The following is a 23,071-nucleotide window of genomic DNA, read 5'->3' on the forward strand; positions in this document are numbered from 1 at the left end:
GTGCGCGGCAGATTCGAAGCGCGGCGGGGCGGGGCGGGGCGGGTTGCGAGGCGCGGCGCGGCGCGACGCGGCACGGGCGACGGAAGTGGATCAGACCCGGGCTCAGCCACGGCGTACCCTCCTGCCGCTGAGGAGGCTGTTCCCCGGGGCGCGGGGCGCCGACCGCGGCCTCACTCCGGTCGCCTCCCCTCGGCTCCCCGCGGCCGCGCTATGGACGAGGCGGTGGGCGACCTGAAGCAGGCGCTTCCCTGTGTGGTGGAGTCGCCCGCGGTCCATGTGGAGGTACTGCAGCGCAGCAGCAGGTGAGTTCTGCCGAGTCCCACCCCGCACGCGGGCCGCGACCTGGCCCGACCCCGCCACGCGTGCCTCCGAACGGCCCCACTTCACAGAACGGGAGCAGCCTGACTTGAGCCCACGCATCATGATTCGACATGACTTCCCCACACACATACCGCAGTCGACCCGAATTGCATGATCCCACTTTGCCCTGCAAAGACTCTATCCACCACGCACTACTCAGATTCACCCCTTACAGCCCCGCATGTCCCATCAAGACCCTACCGCCGTCCCACATGATCCAGTAATAGGACCTCACAGCTCTCCGCTGACAGGCCTGTGGGCAGAGTCTATCAGTGACTGTAGTAGGACTGACCTGCTGAGGGACAGCGGCGATCTCCCAAGTCAGGGGTGCAAGAGAGTGGAGTGTCAGCAGAGCACGGAGGTGAATACGTATTTAGTTGACTGAGCCTGTATCTGGTGGTAGATTTCCTGTTACAAAGATCCCATACTCCGAGTTAGAACCCGTCGCTCTGCACTTCCAGCCCTTCTTAACAGTGGCTGCTGATGTGGATTGAATGCTCATCATGTTTCAGGTTTGTCCCAAACACTGAATTTTGATTAATCTTCATAGTAGCTTGTCAAGAACTAGTGCCACCTCCTTTTTCTAATGAGCTGAGGGTGGCCGGTGGTGTGACTGCAGGCCCAGGTTGATCCCTACAGTAGATCGTTCACTGTCAGCCTGATCTTGATTAATGTCTTTGTGTGTGTGTTGGGCTTTTTTTTCTCCTTTCTCTCTTTGAAACAAGTTCTCCTGCATGCTGGGATTTAGGCATGCCCCACCACACCTGGCTATACTTTAGTGGGGTTTTTTTGGGTTTGGTTTTGATTTTTTTTTTAAACTAAGATATTATGTATGTTTTATTTATTTTTCTAGTACTGCAAAAAAAGAAGACATAAAGCTGAGTGTTCACAAACTGCTCAACAGGCATAATATTGTGTTTGGAGATTACACATGGACCGAGTTTGATGAGCCTTTTCTGACCAGAAATGTTCAATCTGTTTCTATTGTTGACACAGAATTAAAGGCCAAAGACCCTCAGGTAAATTCCTAGCTCACAGTGCTGGTCACTGAGCCCTTAGGGAGTATGAGGTAATTGTCACAAATAACTAATATTGACATTGATAGCAGGCTCTTTACCTATCTGTTCATTTTGGATTTTGGTGACTAGATAATCCTTAGCTATGTGTCCTGGAGCTAGGTGCTAGAATAAGGATACCATGTGTCCGGGTGCTCTGGACAGAGCTGGGAACAGATAGAGTGACAGTCTGAGAGTTGGAGTACAGAGCTTTAGAATATCAGACTGTACCTGAATACCTGAATTCCCCTCTGTCCGTGAACAGATGTCATGGTGTGCTCAGGAGTGTGTTAGGACTCCCTGCAGTAGATTGTGTGGAAGTTACAGAAATGAGATGGGCCTGCTTTGTGAAAGCTCCTCATCTCATATACAGATTGACTTACCCACTGTCTTCTGATCTCACTTACGGGAAATTGGGCGCTTTGTGCTGACAATGTTGATACGCTAGGACAGTCTATCTCTAAAAACATCTGGGAATGTATCCCTAAGAAGCTTCAGTAAGCATTATATGGCCCATGCCTTATAAAGAACTAATTTTGAGGGCTGGGATGTAGCCGGTGGTAAATTTCTTGCCTAGTTTGCACAAGGTTCTGAGTTCAGTCTTTAGTATTGTAGAAAGAAAATAAATATGTAAATAGAAATAAAATAGGAAATTGGTTTTGAAAAGTGAGCCCTAGGCCTAAAGTTTTGTTTCTGCCATGTTTGATGGTACATGACTTTAATCTCAGTACTCAGGAGGCAGAGGCAGGAGAATCTCTGAATTCAAGGCCAGCCATGGCTACATGATTAGACTTCATTCATTTGCTAAGACTAATGTTTGGGTATCGTCCACTTTTATCAATACTAAAATCTGATGTCATTCTTGATTTGGCTAGGGCTACAGAGTCACCTATAGGAATTTCTCTTACCTGATAATGAGGCACTTCCATTCATACGTGAACAAATGTATGTTGCACATTGTTGCTAGCCAACACTCTGAGATAGTTTGTCTATCAATCAGATTGATGAAACAGATTTGATACATATACAGTAAACATGATATTGCCATTGAAAAGAAGAAATAGATTTCTACTTAGTAATCTAAAATGTCTCCACATTATGGCTGGAGAGATGGCTCAGAGGTTAGGACCACTTGTTGCTCTTGCAGAGATCACAGGTTCAGTTCCCAACACCCACATGGTGACTCACAACCATCCATAGCTTCAGTTCTAGGGGACTTGATACCCTCTTCTAACTTCAGAGATACACACACACACACACACACACACAGGTAAAACACTCATACATGTAAAAAATAAAATAACCCCCTTTTTTTAAATGTCTCCATTTTTTTAATAAGTAGATAAAGGTCCAGTTAGATAACTGTGTGTGGTTTCCAGACCCCTGCAGTCTACCAGTCACAGCAGCACTTTTACCAAGCATTTAGTCTGGGAGCTGAGTCGTGGTCAAGGAAACAGCCTATCCAATAAAATTACTTAAAATATCTCAGATGCTTAACTGGATCTTTTGACATCAATTAAAGGAGCTACTAGTAGTTAGGTTGCATTAGAATATTTCACAGACCACATTCTCTTTTTCTCTCATAACAAAGTTCTCTTAATTGCCACTTCAGTCACTTTAATGGAAACCAAATATTCTATAATATTCTCTTTGTCCAACACCTGCCCAAAGCTTAGAAATTCTTCTAGTCCTATCTTTTCCTCAGTTTCAGAGGAGTCATTGACCATAATCTGGTTCATTATAAAGGTCTCAGAGAAGACCCAAAACACAACTATTGTCATGTCTATAAACTTAGAACCCACTCAGAAGGAAAACACAGCATGATCATTTATATTAAAAATGCCAGTCTAATGAATTACTAAGTAGCCCTAGGGATTTAAGGGATAGATAACACAGATAGACCATCTTATAAGACTACAGTAGCCATTAACTTTCAGACAACATACCATTCACCTCAGTGTGTGTGTTGGTTCAATTGCTGGTTGACTTTTCTAACTCATACTGTTTTCCTGCTTATTGGTATGACATGATAAAGTAAGGTACTGGCTCACACTGTAATTTTAAGATCTAAGGTAAAAATGCAGATCTCTTTCACCCTAGCTCTATGGCCTTTATCTCACAGATTGGCATAGCCTCTTTAACTCTAAATGAGGCGTAAGATTAAGTAAGCCCCCATTGGGCCACTCTCAATAGATGGAAAGAAAGAAAGGCCCTTCCAGACCCTTTGATGCTGTTTGATGCGGTGGGAGTTCAGGTCTCCATGGACCTGCTGAGTCCTTCTCATAATGACTGTCTTGTCGATGGAAGGAGGGGGTGGAGGCTCGGCTTCCCACTGATATGTCCTGGGTATTGTCCAGTCTTAGATACTTAGGTTTCTTGGTTACATAGTTACATCTAGAGTCAGGCAGGCACACTACAAAATTAGACTGGATTGTCCTGCAGTGACAGAACAAGGTGTTCAAATTTAAGCAACAGGATGAGATTGTGTCACATGAAAACAAGGGCAAATCTAAATTTTCTCTAGTATCCAAATCTAGAACAGTGACAGTAGCAGTGAATAATGTAGTTTTGAATCATGACCCAAAATAATATAAAGCCCCAGTGATACAAGTAAATGACAAATAAACAAATGAGGGAAAGATACAGATATTTTTTTGTAGGATACTTACACATAAAATATTTGTGGCTTCCCTTCAAGAGGTAGCATTTAGTCCCTCCCACCTATCAAATTCCTCTACTTTGGACTTTCTTTAGTATTCCACTTCAAACTGGTAAATTAGAAAAGGGAAGATATCATTAATTTCTCAGTGGACATACTAGAGAACATGCCCTTGGTTAGGGCTAAAGTCATCAGTCACTTCCTGCGTATCCTGTGTTTTGACATGATGTCATGGTGAGGTGGTACTTTATTTCTAATCTTGAAACTCAGAATCGTACTCTGATTTTGAGGGGAAACAAGATATTTAACCATTCTAAATGAAGGACAAACATAAAGATAACTTACTAAAAAAAGAAATAGAAAGGACACTGTATGGAAAGCCATTTCTGCTCAGGCTCATGTGAGTAATTGTACTATCTCTGAGTTTGGTTATAGATTTATATAAATGTTGGCATTTTCCTCACACATTACTTTTCAATGTTTAAAAAAAAAATCACCTAAACTTAGGTTTGCTAGGAATGGTGGAGCATACCTCTTTAATCCCAGTACTTGTGAGGCAGTAGTTCCATCTCTGTTCCATTGAGACCAGCCTGAACTGTGTAAGGGCTTGCAGCAGATAGCCCTACTTAGTGAAACCATGTTTCTGGGTGTGTGTGTGGGGGGGGGCGGGTCAAGAGCTCAGAGGGGAAAAATGGATAAACACCTTAAGAGCCAATCCTAGATCAGAAATGAAATGCTAGACTTCATCTAATCTGAGAACTGATTTTTTAATAGCAGTATGCCTTGGTCTTTATTTTGGACTTCAGCATACACAAACAATTGTAGTAAAGAAGGAGGTGTTCTGAGTTACGTAGATGTGTTTACTTTTTACCTCATCAACAGCCCATTGATTTGAGTGCATGCACCATTGAACTTCACATCTTCCAATTGAATGAAGATGGCCCCACCAGTGAAAATTTGGATGAAGAAACAGAAAATATAATTGCAGCAAGTCACTGGGTTCTGCCTGCAGGTACAGGGTCCTGATGGTTGGGTAGTGGTGGAGGGAGGCAGCCAAGGAAGGCCTGACTCAGAAGATTAAGTCATACTTGGGTCACCTAGTGTCAAGTTACTTAGTGAGAAAATTTGGTTCTTTGGTTTTATAAGATTTAGGATGCTTTATCCCTTATGAAATGTTTGAAAAGGTATCACTGTGTTAGCTCTCCATCACTATAATAAATCTTTGAGACAATTAGCGTAAGAAGCATTTGGGCTCATAGTTTCAGTTCACAAAGGAGTGGCTCCGTTGCTTTGTGCCTTTTGCAAGGCAAAGCACTGTATTAAGGGAGTGGAGGGTGGCAGAGGAATCCTATTCTCTTCATGGCCAGATGCAGGAGAGTGAGCAAGAGACACGTATCCCACTATCCCCTTCAAGGACATGGTTTTAGACCTCCCTCTGGGCCCTATCTTTTAAAGCTCCACTATCTCCCAGTAGCATCATGTTGATGATCAAGCCTTTAGCATGTGGGCCTTTAGGGAATACTACAGATTTGATTGGTGGTGATTGCAAAGGAAGGAACACATTTCTGGGCTGAGACTGTTGTTCCTTTAGACAGACTCCTCAGAGATGGTGTCTACTAAGGATGTCACTTGCATTCCTTATCCCTGCCCAACTGGTCTCCCCTACTGGTCAGTCCTGACCTCCTAAGACAATCAATGCTTCTCTGAGGACTTTGCTACTAGGTTCCAACAAATGGTGCCCAGGGATTAATTCAGTTACCAAAGTTTTATGTTTCTGCCATGTAGGGGGAGCTCATTTGTGTTTTTGTCTAAAATACACTTTAAATATCTTCAAAGGCAAGTCTAAGAGTAAATATAAATTGCAGCACTTGATGAAAAAAAATACAGTGTACCAATATTTATGGAAATATATAGGCTTGCATTTGAAATAAGAAATGTCTTAGGCCAATGGCCTGGGCTTTTTCCTCTAGAAAGAGGAAACTGATGAGAAAAAAAAAATAAACCCAGAGAAAGCAAAAGGATATAACAGAAATGCAAAATTGAAAATAATGAAACAATGAAAATTTTTTCCTGAAAAATATTTTTAGTGCTTGGATATTTCATACATGCATGTAATGGTTTTTGATCAAGTCAACTCCCACTCTCTTCCCTCTGTTTCCTCCCCATCCTCACCACCATTTTTGTCTTCCAACATCATGTGCTTTTTTATCTTTAACCCACTGAATGTACTTGTGCTGCCTGTATGTGCATGGGTATGAGATAGCTGCTGGAGCAGGGAAGGGCCTACAGCCCTGAAGAAAATTGACTCCTTCCCCTAGTAGCCATCAATTGCCAGTAATTCCTGAGATAGGGGTGGAGTCTCATGAGCCGTGTCCAGCAAATACTGTTATGCTGCAACATCCACTAATTCTAGCTCTTAAAAAATTTTTCCATTTCTGCTGGGCAGTGGTGGCACACGCCTTTAATCCCAGCACTCGGGAGGCAGAGCCAGGTGGATCTCTGTGAGTTCCAGGCTAGCCTGATCTACAGAGCAAGATCCAGGACAGGCACCAAAGCTACACAGAGAAACCCTGTCTTGAAAATAAAAAAATAAAAAATAAAAAAATGCCGCTTCTTTGTTGACTCCTAAGCCTGAGAGTGAGATATGTGATATAGATGTCCCATTTAGAGCTAAGAACTCCACAGTCTCTTATTCTTCACCTTCACCTGTTATCTGCCTCTATATGGAGATTACATCTATTACAAAAAGAAGCTTCTCTGATGGGGGTTGAAAGATGCACTAATCTTTGAGTGTAAAAGAGAAGAACTGGGTGGGGGTATGGGAGCAGTTTATTACTGTCTTTTTAACAAATAGTATTAGATCTCCCATAGGGCCTACAGCCTAGGTAGCCATGGAGTTTTGGTCCAGTTAATGATACCAGGGTTGAATACTATCCTGTGGTGTGAGCTTTAAATCCAATCAGAAAATGGTTGATTACACCCATAATATTTAGTCTACTAATGCACCAATGAGCATATCTTGTCAGACCATTCATTATTGTAGCTTCCAGGGTTCACATCTGTGTAAGACTATTGATAACTTTTCTTTTGCAGTAGCATGCTTAGAACCTTGTAGCACTATGAAAGTTAGCCAATAGGGATAGGGAGAATTCATTTGTAAAAGCACTAGTCCCCAAAACATGAAGAGTAATTCATTTTCTCTCTCTCTTATTTTGGGGATTGAATTCAAGGCCTCACATAAACAATGAGCAGCCTACCTCTGAGCTCCATGCCAGGTCCTCTTTGTACTTTTTTTGTTTGTTTGAGATATGATTTCACTAAGTTACTCAGGCTGGCTTTGCACATGTGATCCTCCTCCCTCAGCCTCTCAAGTCATTGGGATTACAGGCTTGAGCTTGGTAAGAATAAAGCTTTTATTTCACTTACCTGTCAAAATTACATGACTGACATTTATTTTGGATCTGTAATTTTAAGAAAAGTTGAACTTTGTAAAAAACTGTGCATTTGCTATATCAGTCTTGCTCTGCAGTTGGAAGCAGTAGAAAACACTGGGCTCAAGGTCTTCCTAAAACTGGGGTTTTGTCTTATTCTCTCTGACAGCTGAATTCCATGGGCTTTGGGACAGCCTTGTGTATGACGTGGAGGTCAAATCACATGTAAGTTGCTGTACTTTTTCTCAGAATGTACTTACTGCCTCACTCTCCAGCCTCCATGTATGTCCCTTGATTCAGGTGGGCTTTTGGAAGTCCTATCTACCAGTGGTCCACATCCTGAATGCCAATCCGTCAGAGGTTCCTTAGCATAAAACTGATCCTTTAGGAAATGGTCAGAGACTAGAAGAGGATAAGAATTTATTTTGAGTTTCATTCTTCCTCTGAGCCCTTTTGGGGACAAACTAGAAAACTGTCACTTGATGAAGGCACTTATTGGACTTCTGACAAATGTGCTGTGTGCATACCCCATTACCTGCTGTGTTGTTTTCAAGGAGGAAGTTTTCTATCTGATAAATACCTTGGGCATCTTATTGGATGTTGTCATTCTAAGTAAAAGTAATTCCTTTGTTTCTCTTCTTAGAATGGTACCAACTAGTATTTTACGTTCTTACCTTTTAAAGATGCCTTCTAGAATGACAGCCACTGATGGGAGATGGTCTCTGAGTGTCCTGAGATGACAGTCCTTTCAGGGGTGGCCATGATGGCCTTGCCCCTTTTATGTTCAGAAACAGGCCTTTGAAGCATCCTTTTGGGAACCTTCATCTTACAGGTGCCTTATCTGCCTTTCTGCTTTTCCATATTAGCTCCTTGATTATGTGATGACCACCTTACTGTTCTCAGACAAGAATGTGGACAGCAACCTGATCACCTGGAACCGGGTGGTGCTGCTGCACGGTGAGGTGGGCGGGTTTTCATGTGACAGAGTGAATGGCCTGGAGTTGACATGTAATTTATATCAGTTCCTTCTACAATGTTGTAGCTCTTTATTTTCTGAAAGAGTCAGAATTGTTCTTGGATATTCCATATCTATGGCACTGATTCGATTCACTAAAGTCTGGCAAACTTGTTAGTCGACTTTCTCTTGAAGGCAAATTATTTGCTTCCTTCTAACTTTTTTTTTATATAAATTTATTGGCTGTTTTTCCCAGCTGAACATAATTGCTTAGGACAGAACAAGTCTCCCTTTTCTATGTAATAGTTCCTGCTTCACTTCGTGAGTGTGAACTACGGAAGCCATGCTTTAAGAAGAAATTCTGTCAGGTCCTTTTTAGAAGGAAATATTGTTGATTTGTACCCCACCCCCACCCCACCCTCATCACTGCACAGAGATGGAACAAAATCAAGACAGTACCCACATTATAGCAAAGGAGAAGCTTAGGATAATTAGCCTGTTTATGCCAATTATAATTGTGAGATTTCCCAAGATCTTTTTTAAAGTGTCATTTAAGGAGCTAGAAAGATGGCTCAGTAGTTAAGAGAACTTGTTGCTCTTGCAGAGGTCTAGGATTCAGGTCCCAGCACACACATGGTAATTCACAACTGTAGCCGAAAGTTTCTCTGGTCCCACCCAACCCTGCTGTCCCACAACCGTTTATAAAATAATCACTCAGAGGCTTATATTAATTACAAACTGTATGGCCAATGGCCTACATTTCTTGCTAGCTACCTCTATTACCTTAAATTAACCCATTTCTGTTAATCTATGTTTTGCCACATGGCTGTGGCCTTACCAGTCTGCTGGCATGTTGTTCCTTGGGCAGTAGGCTGGCATCTCCTCCACCTCTGCCTTTCTTCTTCATGTCTCTTGTATTTCCCACCTGGCTATAACCTGACTCGCCATAGACCAGAGCAGCTTCTTTATTAACCAATCATAGCAACACATATTTGCAGCATACAGAAAGATCATCCCACAGCACGTAACCATCTCCAACTCTAGTTCCTAGGGATCAGATACCCTCTTCTGACCTCTGAGGGCACTGCATGCATATGGTGCACTTACATGTAGGTAAAAACAAAACACTCTACACATAAAATATAAATAAATCTTAAAAAGAAAAAAAAGCTGGATATGGTAGAGTAGGCCTTTAATCTCAGTCCTTAGAAAGCAGAAGAAGCAGGCAGATCTCCAAGTTTGAGGCCAGTCAGGGCTACAAAGTGAGACCTTGTCTCAAATAAGGAAAAAAATGTATTTTGGTTCACAGTTTTAGAGGTTCACCCCATGATTAATTGGCTGTGCTGTTTTGGTCCTGTGGTGAATCATATTATGGGAGGAGCACATGGGAGAGCAGTCACATCGTAGCCAAGATTGAATGAAAAAGAGGAAGAGACCAAAGCCCCTCAGTCGCCTTCAGGTGCATACTCCCAATGACCTAAAATCTCACTTCACCTCTCATTTTCTGTAATCACCCATAACATCACTGAGGACCAGACCTTTAACAAATGAATGTAAGTGACATCCTGGATCTAAACTGGTATTGCTCTTCTGGTGTTATGTGGGATACAGGCCTCCTTTGGGTTATCAACAGTGGAAGATGCCACTGCAGTAATGGTCCTGAGATGGTACTCTTCTTCTTTCTCCATTTACTGAGAAAGGTGTATTTGGTCTTTGAAAAGTACAGTGAGGAAGTATGGAGACAAGGGCTTGTGTCACTAAGATGTAGACCAGAAATGGTATATATTCAGTATGCATAGAGAAATTAGGAGCCAGAAAGCAGTGTGTCAGCTGAGAGACCAGAAATAGGAGAGTCTGTATTACTGATGTCCAGTCAGGGCTATATAGTGAGATCCTCGCACTTTTAAGCTATCACTTAACAATTAATACTTGTAATAATAACAGCAGTAGTTCTTAACTATGTTTAAAAGTAATACTACAGCACTGGCTTGAATATATTTTCTTGGCTATTATTGCAGGTCCTCCAGGAACTGGAAAAACATCGCTTTGTAAGGCATTAGCACAGAAACTGACCATCAGACTGTCAAGCAGGTAACTTTAGTGACAGCAGAGGAGAGCAACAAGCACAGGATTTGTAATATTTGAAACTTTTATTTTCAGTTACTCATGGGTTCCTCTCCTTAGGTATAGGGCAGTTCACTCCTCTGTATGCCGCAGGGTTGATTCAGTCTAATAAAGTACCCTGAGGCTAATGGTGGCAGCCTGGCACTGTCCTAGTGGACTTAAAGGTGTTTCTGCTCATGGGTGGCAGGTCTAGATACTGTGCAGATTTTCTGTTCATTTGCTTATCATTTACTAGGAAAGGAACTTTGATGTCCCTGTGAACTTACTTGTTCTTCCTTGAATTCTGTCTGTTTAGCGTCTTGGTTCTCCCCACATTTGAAGACTGTGTGGTGATTACTCATTACTTAGGAATCTGTTCTTCAGCATGTTAGACTCATAGGTTTTGTTCCACAGACTACCCATGTACTTTACCCTTTTATCTCAACTTTTTATTTAAAAAAATACTTTATTTTATTATGTGTATGGGTGTTTTGCCTGCATGTCTGTGTACCACAAGTGTGCCTGGTTCCCAAAGAGGCCAAGAGGGCATCAGATCCCGAGGAACTGGAGTTTGAATGGTTGTGAGCAGCCATGTTGGTACAGGAATCAGACCCAGGTCTTTGGAAGAACAGCCAGTACTCTTAACTTCTGAGCCATCTCTTCAGCTCCCCTTTTTCATCTTAAAAAATATCTGCACTTAATTTTAAACAATTTCTGTTACTACACCCTTAAGCCCATGGATTTTTTTTGTAGTGTCTAGACTGCTTTTACTCCCAATCAGTAGTTCTTTTCTTTCTCATAGTTTATTTTCTTTCTGTGAAGATTCCTTTTGGTTCTTTTTTTTTTCCTCTTCTTTCCTTCATATGTTTTTGTTAAAGTCCTGAACCAGTATATATGGCTTTTTTAATGATCTTGCCTATCAGTTGCATTGTTATCTCTGTTGACTGACTTTTCATCTAGTTATGGACCATATGTTTCTTCTTCCTGGCATGTGTGTTTAGTTTTCATTGTCTTGTCTGAATGGATTTGGAGTCATCTAGAGGACACAATTGTCATTCTGTCTTTGAGGGAGTCTCCAGAGAAGTTTAACAAAGAAAGGAAAGCCTACCCTAAATGTGGGTGACACCATCCTACGGGATAGTGTCCTGATCTGAATAAAAGGGGGAAAGGAGAAAACCAGCTGACTGGTAGCATTCTGCTTCCTCTGCTCCGGTTGATGCTGTGGACCAAGCCACTCTGCATCATGCCTTCTTTACCATGATGGACTGTATTCCTCTGAACTGTGAGCAAAAGTAGTGCCTTCCTCCCTCCAACTTGTTTCTTGTCAAGTATTGGGTCACAATGATGGGGCAAAAAAAAAAAAAAACCAGTTCAGCATGCAAGTGTTTTTTTTGCATAAATACTAAACATTGTGGTTGGAATATCTAGGTTTTTACATATTCCTTTTAAATCTGCTGGCTTGGTTCTGGTAGCCTTTTCAAGTACTTATAATATAGTGTGTCTTTCTGGGGTTTGTATTCAGCATTCTGGGGAAAGGGTTTGGGTTTATTTAGTCTTGTCTTTGTCCTGGTGTGTTCTCTTGTGCTCTACCTACGAGTTCCTGGAAGGTTGAGACAGTGCTTTCTCTACTTGGGCCATAGGAGCTTGGATTCTTCTAGCTTGTATGAGCTTTAAGGGCCCTCAAGCCTCGTGGACTCTCCCTGCTCACAGGGTCCCATGCTGGTTTCAGGAATGTATTTCTTCATTTTTCCTTCCCCTGTGGAACTCTGTCTGCAGCCTCAGGACCTCTTCTTAACCACCAGCCTTGATTTCCTCAGCTCCATGATGCCTATGTTTCCTTGGGTTATAGTTGGAAGAAGTCTGGATGGACAGATTAGCTTAGCTCTTAGAGCATTTCCCTTGGGAGTCACCTTTGCCTGTCTGTTCATCGACATCCTGTATGTTTAACAACATCCAAATGTCACATTTTAAATTTTGTCTTAATTTGTCATTGCCTAAACAGGGTAAGTTGGACTTCTGCTACTCCAATGTGAATTGAGATTCCTATGAGATTCACTGGTATATGAGAGTACTTTATTTTGACCAGTTATGTCTAGCAACTTGGCCCTGTTCTGATAGATTTAATTGCATCTTTTCTTTAAAGGCCTCTAACTTTCTAGAACACTAGAGAAGCAAAATATTCTTAGGAGAAATCTTTCACTTAGAAAAATGTGGGAATTTGTGTTTATCTTGTGAGTTAGAAGTGGATACACACACACACACACACACATGCACACATATATACGTTTGCAATTATTTGTTACTCCTCATTCTGTTAAATACAGTGCTTTATAATTAATGTTATTTAATATTCACCCCAGTCTCTTTACTTTGTCATGTTGTCTTTAACACCCTTCTCTGCACTTTGTAAGAAGTAAAAGTAGTTAGTGCTATGGTTTTAAAATAGAATGCTAGTGGTACTTTTTAAGAGCAAGAAATTCTTCTGTGGACCTGTGACGTGGGTGAGCTATAAAGAGTTCTGGGAAGCCTAGTCTACATAGAGAGTTCTAGGGCAGTCGGAGTTACATAGACCCTATTTCAAAAGGAGAGACAGTGTGTGTGTTAGTTTTAGGGGCTTCCTCCTCTCCCCTTGCTTAGTGAGGCTGAGTGTGTACGATTTCTGAGTGGGGGGTCGTGCCATTTTAGACTTTCTCTGGTCAGCAGCATTAGTGTTTTTTGGCCTTTTGAGCACTTCAGGGCTTGAGTCTGTGGGAAAAGGAATTGTCACACTTTGGGGTTTGTGGAAGAAAAAAAATGTGTAGATTCTGCCAAAATTTCTTGATGCTTCTATTTTGTTTTATGTGCTGTTTTGGAAATAAAAGTTATAAGCAGATTAAAATGAGAGTTTTTGCTATTTGACTCAAATGAGGATATGGGAAAACTTGTTTACTGTCAGCTGGACTTGATAATTGCATGCTGTTAGGTTTTCTACAATTATTAATTATATGGAGCTGCATATCTTAAGAGTGGGAGTTTGCTTTCAGAATGTGGGCAATAGAGGATGTTGTGTGAAAGGCAGTGTGTTAATTGTAGTTTCCTTACCTTTTCTTACCAGGTACCGGTATGGCCAATTGATTGAAATAAACAGCCACAGCCTATTTTCTAAGTGGTTTTCAGAAGTAAGTATTGAATGTTTTAACTATTGATATTGTCAGCCATAGTTAGAAAACAATGTCTTCTGTCTTGACCAAGCATTCCAAACACAGAAGCTTCTGGAAAGAAGTAGGTGAAATGAGAAAGTCAACAAAATACCTGACTATGATCAGAGATGGACTCCAGAGCTGGTAGATTTGGAGGCAGTCTAAATTGAAAAAAGAAACTCTCCAAGGTCATTTCCCAGACCTCTGATTGGATAAGGCAGGACACCCACTGGGCATTCAACAAATACCTAAATCTGTGGTCTCACTTAGACTGTGCCTTTTGCCAAGCAGCTCATGCACTCTGGATCTGAACTGAGGGGGTACCCCAGTACAATGTTGTGGATGCTCCTAACCCCGGAAAGCAAGGCATCCTGTTTCAGAATGTTCTTGTGGTAGGTGATGTAGGCAACTGGGAATAATGTGCCTATAATCTTTCCTCATCAGTTTCTGTGTGCCATCAGGGGTTTGTCTTGTTCCCAGGGGAGTAAGTTCACACACATGATCATTAGTGGGGTCACTACACTATGCCACCCTGAACAATAACAGATACAGTCTCAGGTCTCCATTTCCTAGAAAGCAGTAGCATTTGTGCTGATCACTAAAGCCATCTCAGATCTTGTCTGATGCTGTGAGTTTTCTGAGGGGCCATCTCAGTGGTGGTGCCTTTATGCTCCTGTAACAGTTGACTACAAATTGGTACCACTAATAAGAATGCTTTGCTTTCAGAGTGGCAAGTTGGTAACTAGGATGTTCCAGAAGATTCAGGACTTGATTGATGATAAGGAAGCGCTGGTGTTTGTGCTGATTGATGAGGTAGGCACTCACAGGTAGCTAGTCTTTGCCTGAATTGCCTCTTGCTACTAGTGCCTGATCCCTCTCACTTGGTCAGCTGTGTTGCAAGCTCTTTCCTGTGGATCTTTTCCTGGTGGCGCATGCCTTGAGCTCCTGGAGCAGGTGGCACACATAGATGCATTCAATTTTTATATTCTATCAGTTGATGCAATCCATAGCTGCCTGTGAAGTGCCACTTACTCCTCATTTTGACCTGTTGACCTCTGTCCCCGCAGGTGGAGAGTCTCACAGCTGCTCGAAATGCTTGCAGGGCAGGTGCAGAGCCATCAGATGCTATCCGTGTAGTCAATGCTGTCTTAACTCAAATTGATCAGATCAAAAGGTAACAATGAGATAAACAGTGGGAGTGCACACGAGTAGTGATAGAGAAGTATGATGATCAAATAGCTTTAGATCTTGTTCTCAAGCAGCTTGATAACTTTATAGTCATTTCCCTCACCTTGGCTTCTGCTGCCAGTATCTCCCTACAGTCTCCAAGGGAGGTTCCTTCATGGCCTGTCTGAAACCCTCCCTCACCACCCTCTCTTCCAGTATCACTCCCAGTTCTTTGTGCCAAGTTCCCATCACAGACCAGATAGACGCTCTAGATAAATACTAAGTCTCAAACCATTTCTACCCAGGTCCTGTGTTAAACTGGTCAGTTCTCTACCTCACTACCCAGGATCTCGGTCATACTGATAGACTCTCCACTATCCTTTCCAAGGTCCCCTCTTGGGCTTCTCTCTTGCCTGCTTAGGATCCCTTATAATGCTTATGATCTTCCTCGCCTGCCTGCCTGCCTGCCTGGAGTACCCCATTATGTTGATTTCCTTCCCCATTGCCAGAAGAAGCACTCATCCCCTTCCCATTAGTTAGAAGGTCATGTGGGGTCAGAAGGACACCTCCCCGTGATGTCCCTTTTGCCATCATTATACTCAAGGCTGATGGTCTCTATTGCCTCAGGTTCCCTTTAGTGGGTAGTTAGAGATGCACAAAGTGAAATCTGCCCCAGGGCTGAAGGAGGTGAGACAACAAGTCCAATAGAGTATACCACAGCTTTCTAGAAGCAAATGCCTTGGGAGTGTCTGTTGGACATAGACCTGCTGCAAGCCAGAAGACCTGACTAGAGATCAGGGCTCACAGAATATGAAAGCTGTGTTAGGGAGTTACTCTGACATGAAGCACAGCTACCAAAATAAAGTGAATAGGCTCTTCTACTTACAGACCTACTGTTCCTCCTACCCATGCACCTGTCAAATAGGGTGGAACAGAACTGGGCTTTGAAAGTCCATTGTGCCTGACTCTTGCCTGTTCACTACAACAGGCATTCCAATGTGGTGATTCTGACCACATCCAACATCACTGAGAAGATTGATGTGGCTTTTGTGGACAGAGCTGACATCAAACAATACATTGGGCCCCCCTCTACAGCAGCCATCTTCAGAATCTACCTCTCTTGTTTAGAAGAACTGATGAAGGTACCTTTGTTTATTTTCACTCATGACCATCACTAGGTTTGTACATGTTGGTAGTTAATTAGCATAACTTAATGCACACTAGTTCCAATAAGCCATTTTATTATAGGCATCTTATCTCACATTGAAAATTATAGTTGTATTGCATCTAAAATTTGCCTGTTTACTCAGTATTTTTTATCTTTATTTCCTGTAAAAGTAAAAAACAAACAAAAAAATCCAAATTTTGAATTAGCCTATAAAATAATGCCTTTTTTTGTATAGCACTTTTATGTATGTATGTCATTATATCACACTCTTTTTTTTTTTTTTTGGTTTTTTGAGACAGGGTTTCTCTGTGTAGCTTTGAGCCTTTCCTGGAACTCACTTGGTAGCCCAGGCTGGCCTCAAACTCACAGAGATCCGCCTGGCTCTGCCTCCCGAGTGCTGGGATTAAAGGCGTGCGCCACCACCGCCCGGCTTTAAACTTTTTTTTTTTTTTTTTTTTTTTTAATTTTTCGAGACAGGGTTTCTCTGTGTAGCTTTGCACCTTTCCTGGGACTCACTTGGTAGCCCAGGCTGGCCTCGAACTCACAGAGATCCGCCTGCCTCTGCCTCCCGAGTGCTGGGATTAAAGGCGTGCGCCACCACCGCCCGGCTATATCACACTCTTAATAATGTTTCTGTTCTTTTGGTACAGTATGATTAACACTTCAGTATTTAAGGTACCATTGTGTAGAAGATTAGTGAAAGGGTTGTAGGCAGACTATTAGGTACATCCTGGTTCTGAGCCTACCATGGACTATAAAAGTGGCCAGTCTTAGCCTATACAAAGGACAATGGAAGTCTTGCTTCACAGGTTATGCTGACTGAAGGCCAGAGTTTTCAGAGTATCATCTGACTGAAGGTTTTAGTTCATGGATTATACTAACTGAAGGTCATAGTTCACAGAACTATGACTGACTGAAAGTTGGGGTTCTCAGACCTGCATCTGACAGCTCATGCTGCAAGAACATTCTTTTAAGGATAGAATTTAGGGAACCAGGGCAGTAACCAACCAAGCCAATAGGCAGAGATTTATAATGATTGCTGTGGTAGAATCTTTGCCCCTCGTCAGCAGAGTGGAATTGTCCTATATCCAGTAGCGACTGCCTGACACTTCATAAAATAGTGGGCCTTGCTGTCTTCACCAAGGATGGCATGGTCACTTTTGGGCAGGAGTAGGGAGCCAGCTCAGCCAGGAGCCCAGTAAGGGTGCTCAAGTCAGCATTGTTCTGGCATTGGCATCCTGTCTAGTTTTAGTATCTGGAAGAAGGGTGGGGGCCTCTGTGGAGCTGCTGTACTGCCAAAGAGCTTACTTAGCGTGAGGCAGGTCCAGTGAGGATGCTGGATATGTTTGAAGTCAAAGATGCTTTTGGTGTGTCTTTTCACCCTCATAATGGGACATTTGTCATTTACAACATGAATCTGGAATGTTCTGAAGTTTAGCTTAGAGGTACAGATTGTGGGGGAGCTGAGGCCAATTTCTTATTTGGTTATTTTGTGAAAACTTAAGATACAGTTCGGGAGATGGTTTATTGGATAAAATGCTCGCCACCCAAGCACGAGGACTAGCATTCAGATTCCCAGCACCCACGTAAATGTGGCAAACCCACCTGTAATCCCAGGAGTCAGGAAATGGAGACGAGATCTCTGGAGCAATCTGGATAGCTAACTAGTCAAATTTGTGAGCTCTGGGTTCAAGTGAGAACCTATTGAGAAAGACATCAGCCTCTAGCCACATACACATGCATATGCAAAGAAAGAACAAGAGATTCAGACACTGTAATGAGACTTAGGCTGGTCCTGAAGGCAGATACTGTGTAATTGAGTCTCACTCTGTCAGGAGCTTGCAATCTGGGCTCTTGTGATGTGTGCCTACCTATATAAATTCACTGGTTCTGGGGACCTGAAAGAATCACTTATGCAGAGAGGTAAGAATACTGAACAGAAACCTGTGTCCTAGTTTACCCACAAACCTCCAAATTATACAGAAAAAGGTTTTGTGGAAGCAGTCAGTGCCACTCGGACAGCTCAGTGCAGTTCCTTGAGGGAGAGTCGGGAACCACTGCCTTGTCCGTCATTCTAGTCATAACTGAAGAGCAAACCAAGACTGTTATTTTGAAGACAGCTGTGGTCCTGGCTCTGCATTCCTAGAACTAAGGCAGCAGTTCAGTACCACCCATCACTCCCCCATACCCATTCCTCCCAAGCTCTGACATGTAGCCAGGAAATAGCTTGGCTAAAAACTCAGCATCTGGTTTGCTGCTGGTTTCTGAGCTGTGCCTTATTGTTTACATCCTGATCTTTGAAGAAACATAGGTATGTATGTTGGGGACAAAAGTTCAAAGTTCCCTAGTGCCTGTATTTGGGTGATTATTTTGAAAACTTTTTGATAGTTCTTTTGCTCCTGATGCCTGTACCTTGTCTTTTGTGGATTCTGTCATAACTACTCTGCCTTTGTTTCACAGTGCCAGATCATATATCCTCGTCAGCAGCTGCTGACCCTCCGAGAGCTGGAAATGATTGGCTTCATAGAAAATAATGTGTCAAAGTTGAGCCTCCTTTTGAGTGAAATTTCAAGGTACAAACTGTTGTCATTTTTTACCTAAGAAAAATTATTTGCTGAGGTAACTAGGTATTGTGATTTCCTTTGGGGGCCAGAGAGGGCTCTGGAGGTGAGCTGTCAGACACTGCCAAAGTGGGCATGAGTAGGGGCAGGGGCCGCAGAGGCCTGCAACTCATAGGAAGAAAGTGAGGAAGGAAGTAGCGTCGGTGATTAAGGTAGGATGAAGGGCAGGTAAGAGTCTGACATAGAGCCTCAAAAGACAGGCTATATGTACAATTGCAGAGCATCAGGAGGCTGCTGGGCAATGTGTTGGCAGCCATCTTCATGGAGTATTCCCCACAGATCAGTGTGGTAGTGCTGGAGAGGCAGAGTGACCATGCTGTGAACCTCACTTTCTGGCCAATTTGGACTTTATTCAGAAGCCATGAAGCATGTGGAAGATTTCCAGTGAAAGGTTAACATGAAGAATGCAGTGTTGCTAGAGAGGAGACTTAAATAATGAGGAGAAGTACACTTCAGATATTTCTGTAAAACATAAGGCACAGTGGGTGGTTGGGGATTCTGCTGGCAGCTTTGTGCCACAGTGTCTTACTCTACACCTGATGCTCCCACGTGGGCACTTGGTCCTAGAGTCTTAATTGGAGCAGGAACCAAAGATGATCATGTTGGGGAGAAGAGAGGACAGCAGTCTTTGAGGCCAAGACTGTACACAGAGGCTTGTGCTTTTAGGTTGCCTTGGCCAGCATTTGAGCTGGAAAGAGCAATTATCTCTGAATTGTGTATATTTGTGTATGAAGTTGACATCCATGAATGTGATTATTTTTATACAGGAAGAGTGAGGGCCTCAGTGGCCGGGTCCTGAGGAAACTCCCTTTCCTGGCTCATGCACTCTACATCCAGGTAAGCTTCCTTTGGCCCTGTGTAGTGGATATTCAGGTCCCTCCTCCACACTGTTCACAGGATTCTGGGGTAGGGTCTTAGTTTCTTTTTTAGTTGTGGTAAAATACTCTTTAAAAAGCAACTTAAGGGAGAAAGAGTTTATTCTAGCTCACAGTACAAACCATCATGGTGTAAAAGTCAAAGCAGCAAGAGCTTGAAGCTGCTGGTCCACAGTCAAGAAGCAGAAAAGTTTCCTTTTCCATTTATATAGTCCAGTACCCCAGCCAGGGAGTGATGCCAATGGAGTGGGCAGGTCTTCTCACCACAATTGATATAATCGAGATAATGACATGCCCACAAGCCTGTCTCCCGGGTGATTTTAGACTGTCAAGTTGACAACACTATCCATCATAGGCAGTGGGTACTTGAGAAGAAATGGCTCTTCAAGGTGTCTGCTCCTAAGTGCATATATATGTGTGTAATAATATATGCTCTGTGGTGCATTGGAAACTTGTGTCTAAAGCCCACTTCATATTCCTCAGTACTTGTGCCCCATGAGGCTGGGTTCTGTTTACAAACAATGGTGACCTGGAGTCATTCCCTTACTTTCCCAGTGCCAGGCCCCCAGCACAAGCTCATCAGCCACACAATTCTCTTAAATTCATTATCTGGCATTCTATCTGGCCAGTGGCATCTGCTATGCTAAGTGTGGTCTTCAGTACCAAGGAAACACCCATGGACCATGAGTATGAGTGCTTGACACAGAGGGGAGAGCTTGGTGCTGAGCTGTATAGTGATTCTCGGTTATAAAGCAGCAGTGTTGTGCCTCACAACTCCTGGACATTGGGTGAACTCTGGGAAAAGTTCCAAAATATCAGGCCTTGAGGCCCTACATTCTCTTCTAAACAGATTCTCTTCTGTTTTAGCAGATGGATGACTGCTGGTCTCACTTGCCTACTCTGCTAGCCTTTTCTAACCATAGGAAACAACAAGTTACATCCTCTTTTACAAACCACATCTGGGTGCCCTGTTGTGGGCCTGAGAGGTCGTGGGCTTGTTTAGCCCACATAGAGCTGAGCTTCTCTTCCTAACTCTACAAATATATAGATGGTAGCTGCCAGGTAGCCCTTCTAAGGCCCAGGTCCACTCATTAATGACCATGTATCTTTTCAGGCTCCCAGTGTCACCATTGAGGGTTTCCTCCAGGCCCTGTCTATGGCGGTGGACAAGCAGTTTGAGGAGAAAAAGAAGCTTTCAGCTTATGTTTGATCTCAGACATCCATATCTGTGGTTTTCAATGGACAGCTAGTAGGTGGCACCACCTACCTCACAATATGCATCTGAAATTACACTAAACCGTGTAGGTCTGCAAGCCAGGCAGATGTCAAGAGAAGGACTGTTTGTGTTATTTTACAATGCATATTTGAAGACAAACTGCCTATCTTTTTCACTATTTTTAAATGATAGTTCAAATTCTGTTTGGATCTATGTAAAGACCCATCTAAATATTGATTACCATCCTGACTCTAGCCTGTCAGAACACAAGACGTTAAAATTTGTTTAAAATAAAGGGAGATCAAGAAACAAGAACAAGAGAGATGCTAAGTAAGTACACAGTTACAGCATTGAAAGATCCTTTGCTCAAGCTGGAAGGGAGCAGATACTTTCTGGCCTGAGCCTGCTTCAGTTAGCACAAGATGCTATGTAATGGGTGAGAAAGCCATGTTCCTATGATACAGAAATTGAGAAGAGGATTGCAGGTAAGGACTTCTTTGACAGTGATCAGATGTCATGCTCACAGGAGCAGTGCATACTTTGTATGGTCAAGTGAAGCAGGCAATATATGAAAATTTCTGCTCAGTATTTTGTTTCTCCGGTAATATTATTCATATTTCATGTGAAAATTCATGTTGCCAAATATAAAATAAGTCAGTAAGTGTTGCACCTCACAAAATATCATGTTTTACTTCATCTTCTGCTAAAAGTAGTTTTCACATTGATGCTTTGTACATGAAGCCACTTTTAAAGGGGATCCTGCCTTTGTCATAGAATTTTTTAAATATTAAACTTGTTTTCAGAATGCTCTCATTTTTATTGTGATATCTGCTTCAAATGCTGAGAATGTTACTAATAATAACTGGTGTATTCATACACATTAAATCTGGTATGTTCCAAGGACCTCACAGTATAGTTGTGTCATTGGCAGGAGCACGCCTACCCTGCCAGTCAGGTTTAGGAGGAGTACTTCTGAGACAACACAGGCCATGGCTACTGCCTATCAACTCAGCTTTACCTCCTGACACAGACATTGAAAGCAGAGCCCTGCTCTTTGATTCCTGGGGCTGCCATGAGGGCTTTGGCTTCACTTTCCCCTGGGAAGCTGGGGACAGCTATGGCTGGGGTAGTGGGCCTCTTCCTGCTGCTCTCTATGCATCCTTTCCATTGATCTGTGGATCAGGGGTTCCAGCTAATTACTCTGTTTCATGATTCCCAGTATTCTTCCTCTTTTTGGGAGGAAGTTGTCCGTTGTTGTTCTGACTATTCTCATTCATGGACTTACGAAAGACTAATGCTTCTAAACCATTCTCTTACTTTAGAAGTTAACCTCTAACAAACTGGAAAGAAAAAAAAGTTAACAAGAACTCTACAGAAATTCTTGAAAAAGAAAATTGTCATTTCAAAAGAAAATGGCATGGTTTTGATACAAAAACACAGAATTAGAAAATATCATTTTCATGAATATATATTCAAAACTTTTCACAAGGTTACACCAAAGCAGGGTTTTCCTAGACTTTTATTTCCAGGTTTTGATTTTTTGAGACAGGATCTCACTATGTAGGTTTGGCTGTCCTGGAACTCAGAATGTAGACCAGGCTAGCCTCTAACAGAGATCTGTCTCCTGAGTGCTATGATTAAAGGCATATAGCATCATGCCCAGCTTCCGAGGATTTTTTTTAATGCTTTATTTATTTGCATGCATGTCTATAAGAGATGTACATGTGGGTGTACATGCCTTTGCATAGACATGGAGGCCAGAAGGGGACATAGGTATCTTCCTCTTCTGTCTCCACCTATTCCTTTAAGGAAGGATTTTTCCCTAAACCTGAGGCTTGGTATATTAGGTTGACTAGAAATCCTCCTATCTCTGTCTGTTTCAGAGCTAATCTTAAAAGTATGTATGAACTCTCTGGTTTGTTATGTGGGTGATAGGATCTGGACTCTGATTTTCTTGACTGTGTAGTAAGTGCTTTTAACTGCTAAGCTATCTCTTGACCTCCTAGATTTTTAAAGTTATTTTTATGTTGGTTTATGTTTTGAATTTACCTATTTTTTCTTTTTCTTTTTTTTAATCCATTCACAGTTACACACACACACACACACACACACACACACACACACACACACACATTTTGGTCATTCTCATCCCTTCATCCTTTCTCATCCCCCTTCTACCCACACAGTCCACCTATTCCCACCAAGTACCTATCCCACTTTTATGTCTGTTTGATTGTTTTGTTTTTACTTTGTGACCTACTGAGCTTACCTAGGGCCACCTG

At 42.4% G+C, this 23,071-nt stretch overlaps 1 protein-coding gene across 1 annotated transcript; it reads left to right on the forward strand.

Annotated features, from left to right (window-relative positions):
* Positions 1-5: 5 nt before the first annotated feature.
* Positions 6-21,602, forward strand: Trip13 (thyroid hormone receptor interactor 13). Its single transcript, XM_006990018.4, has 13 exons — positions 6-302; positions 1,214-1,379; positions 4,957-5,086; positions 7,675-7,730; positions 8,372-8,462; positions 10,479-10,551; positions 13,658-13,721; positions 14,469-14,555; positions 14,810-14,916; positions 15,898-16,051; positions 18,538-18,650; positions 19,466-19,535; positions 20,688-21,602. The coding sequence occupies exons 1-13, from the start codon at positions 211-213 to the stop codon at positions 20,781-20,783; spliced, it is 1,299 nt and encodes a 432-aa protein (XP_006990080.1). The 5' UTR covers positions 6-210; the 3' UTR covers positions 20,784-21,602.
* The last annotated feature ends 1,469 nt before the right edge of the window (positions 21,603-23,071 follow it).

This window comes from Peromyscus maniculatus, chromosome 15 (genome assembly GCF_049852395.1).
Source record: "Peromyscus maniculatus bairdii isolate BWxNUB_F1_BW_parent chromosome 15, HU_Pman_BW_mat_3.1, whole genome shotgun sequence".
Taxonomy (NCBI): domain Eukaryota; kingdom Metazoa; phylum Chordata; class Mammalia; order Rodentia; family Cricetidae; genus Peromyscus; species Peromyscus maniculatus.

What these genes read in the sequence shown, in the direction of transcription:
- Trip13 (XM_006990018.4), top strand. Translation starts at nt 211, where the DNA reads ATGGACGAGGCGGTGGGCGACCTGAAGCAGGCGCTTCCCTGTGTGGTG. An exon ending in TCACTGGGTTCTGCCTGCAG is followed by an intron (nt 5,087 to 7,674) that starts GTACAGGGTCCT and finishes TCTCTCTGACAG; the next exon opens with CTGAATTCCATGGGCTTTGG. An exon ending in TTTCTAAGTGGTTTTCAGAA is followed by an intron (nt 13,722 to 14,468) that starts GTAAGTATTGAA and finishes CTTTGCTTTCAG; the next exon opens with AGTGGCAAGTTGGTAACTAG.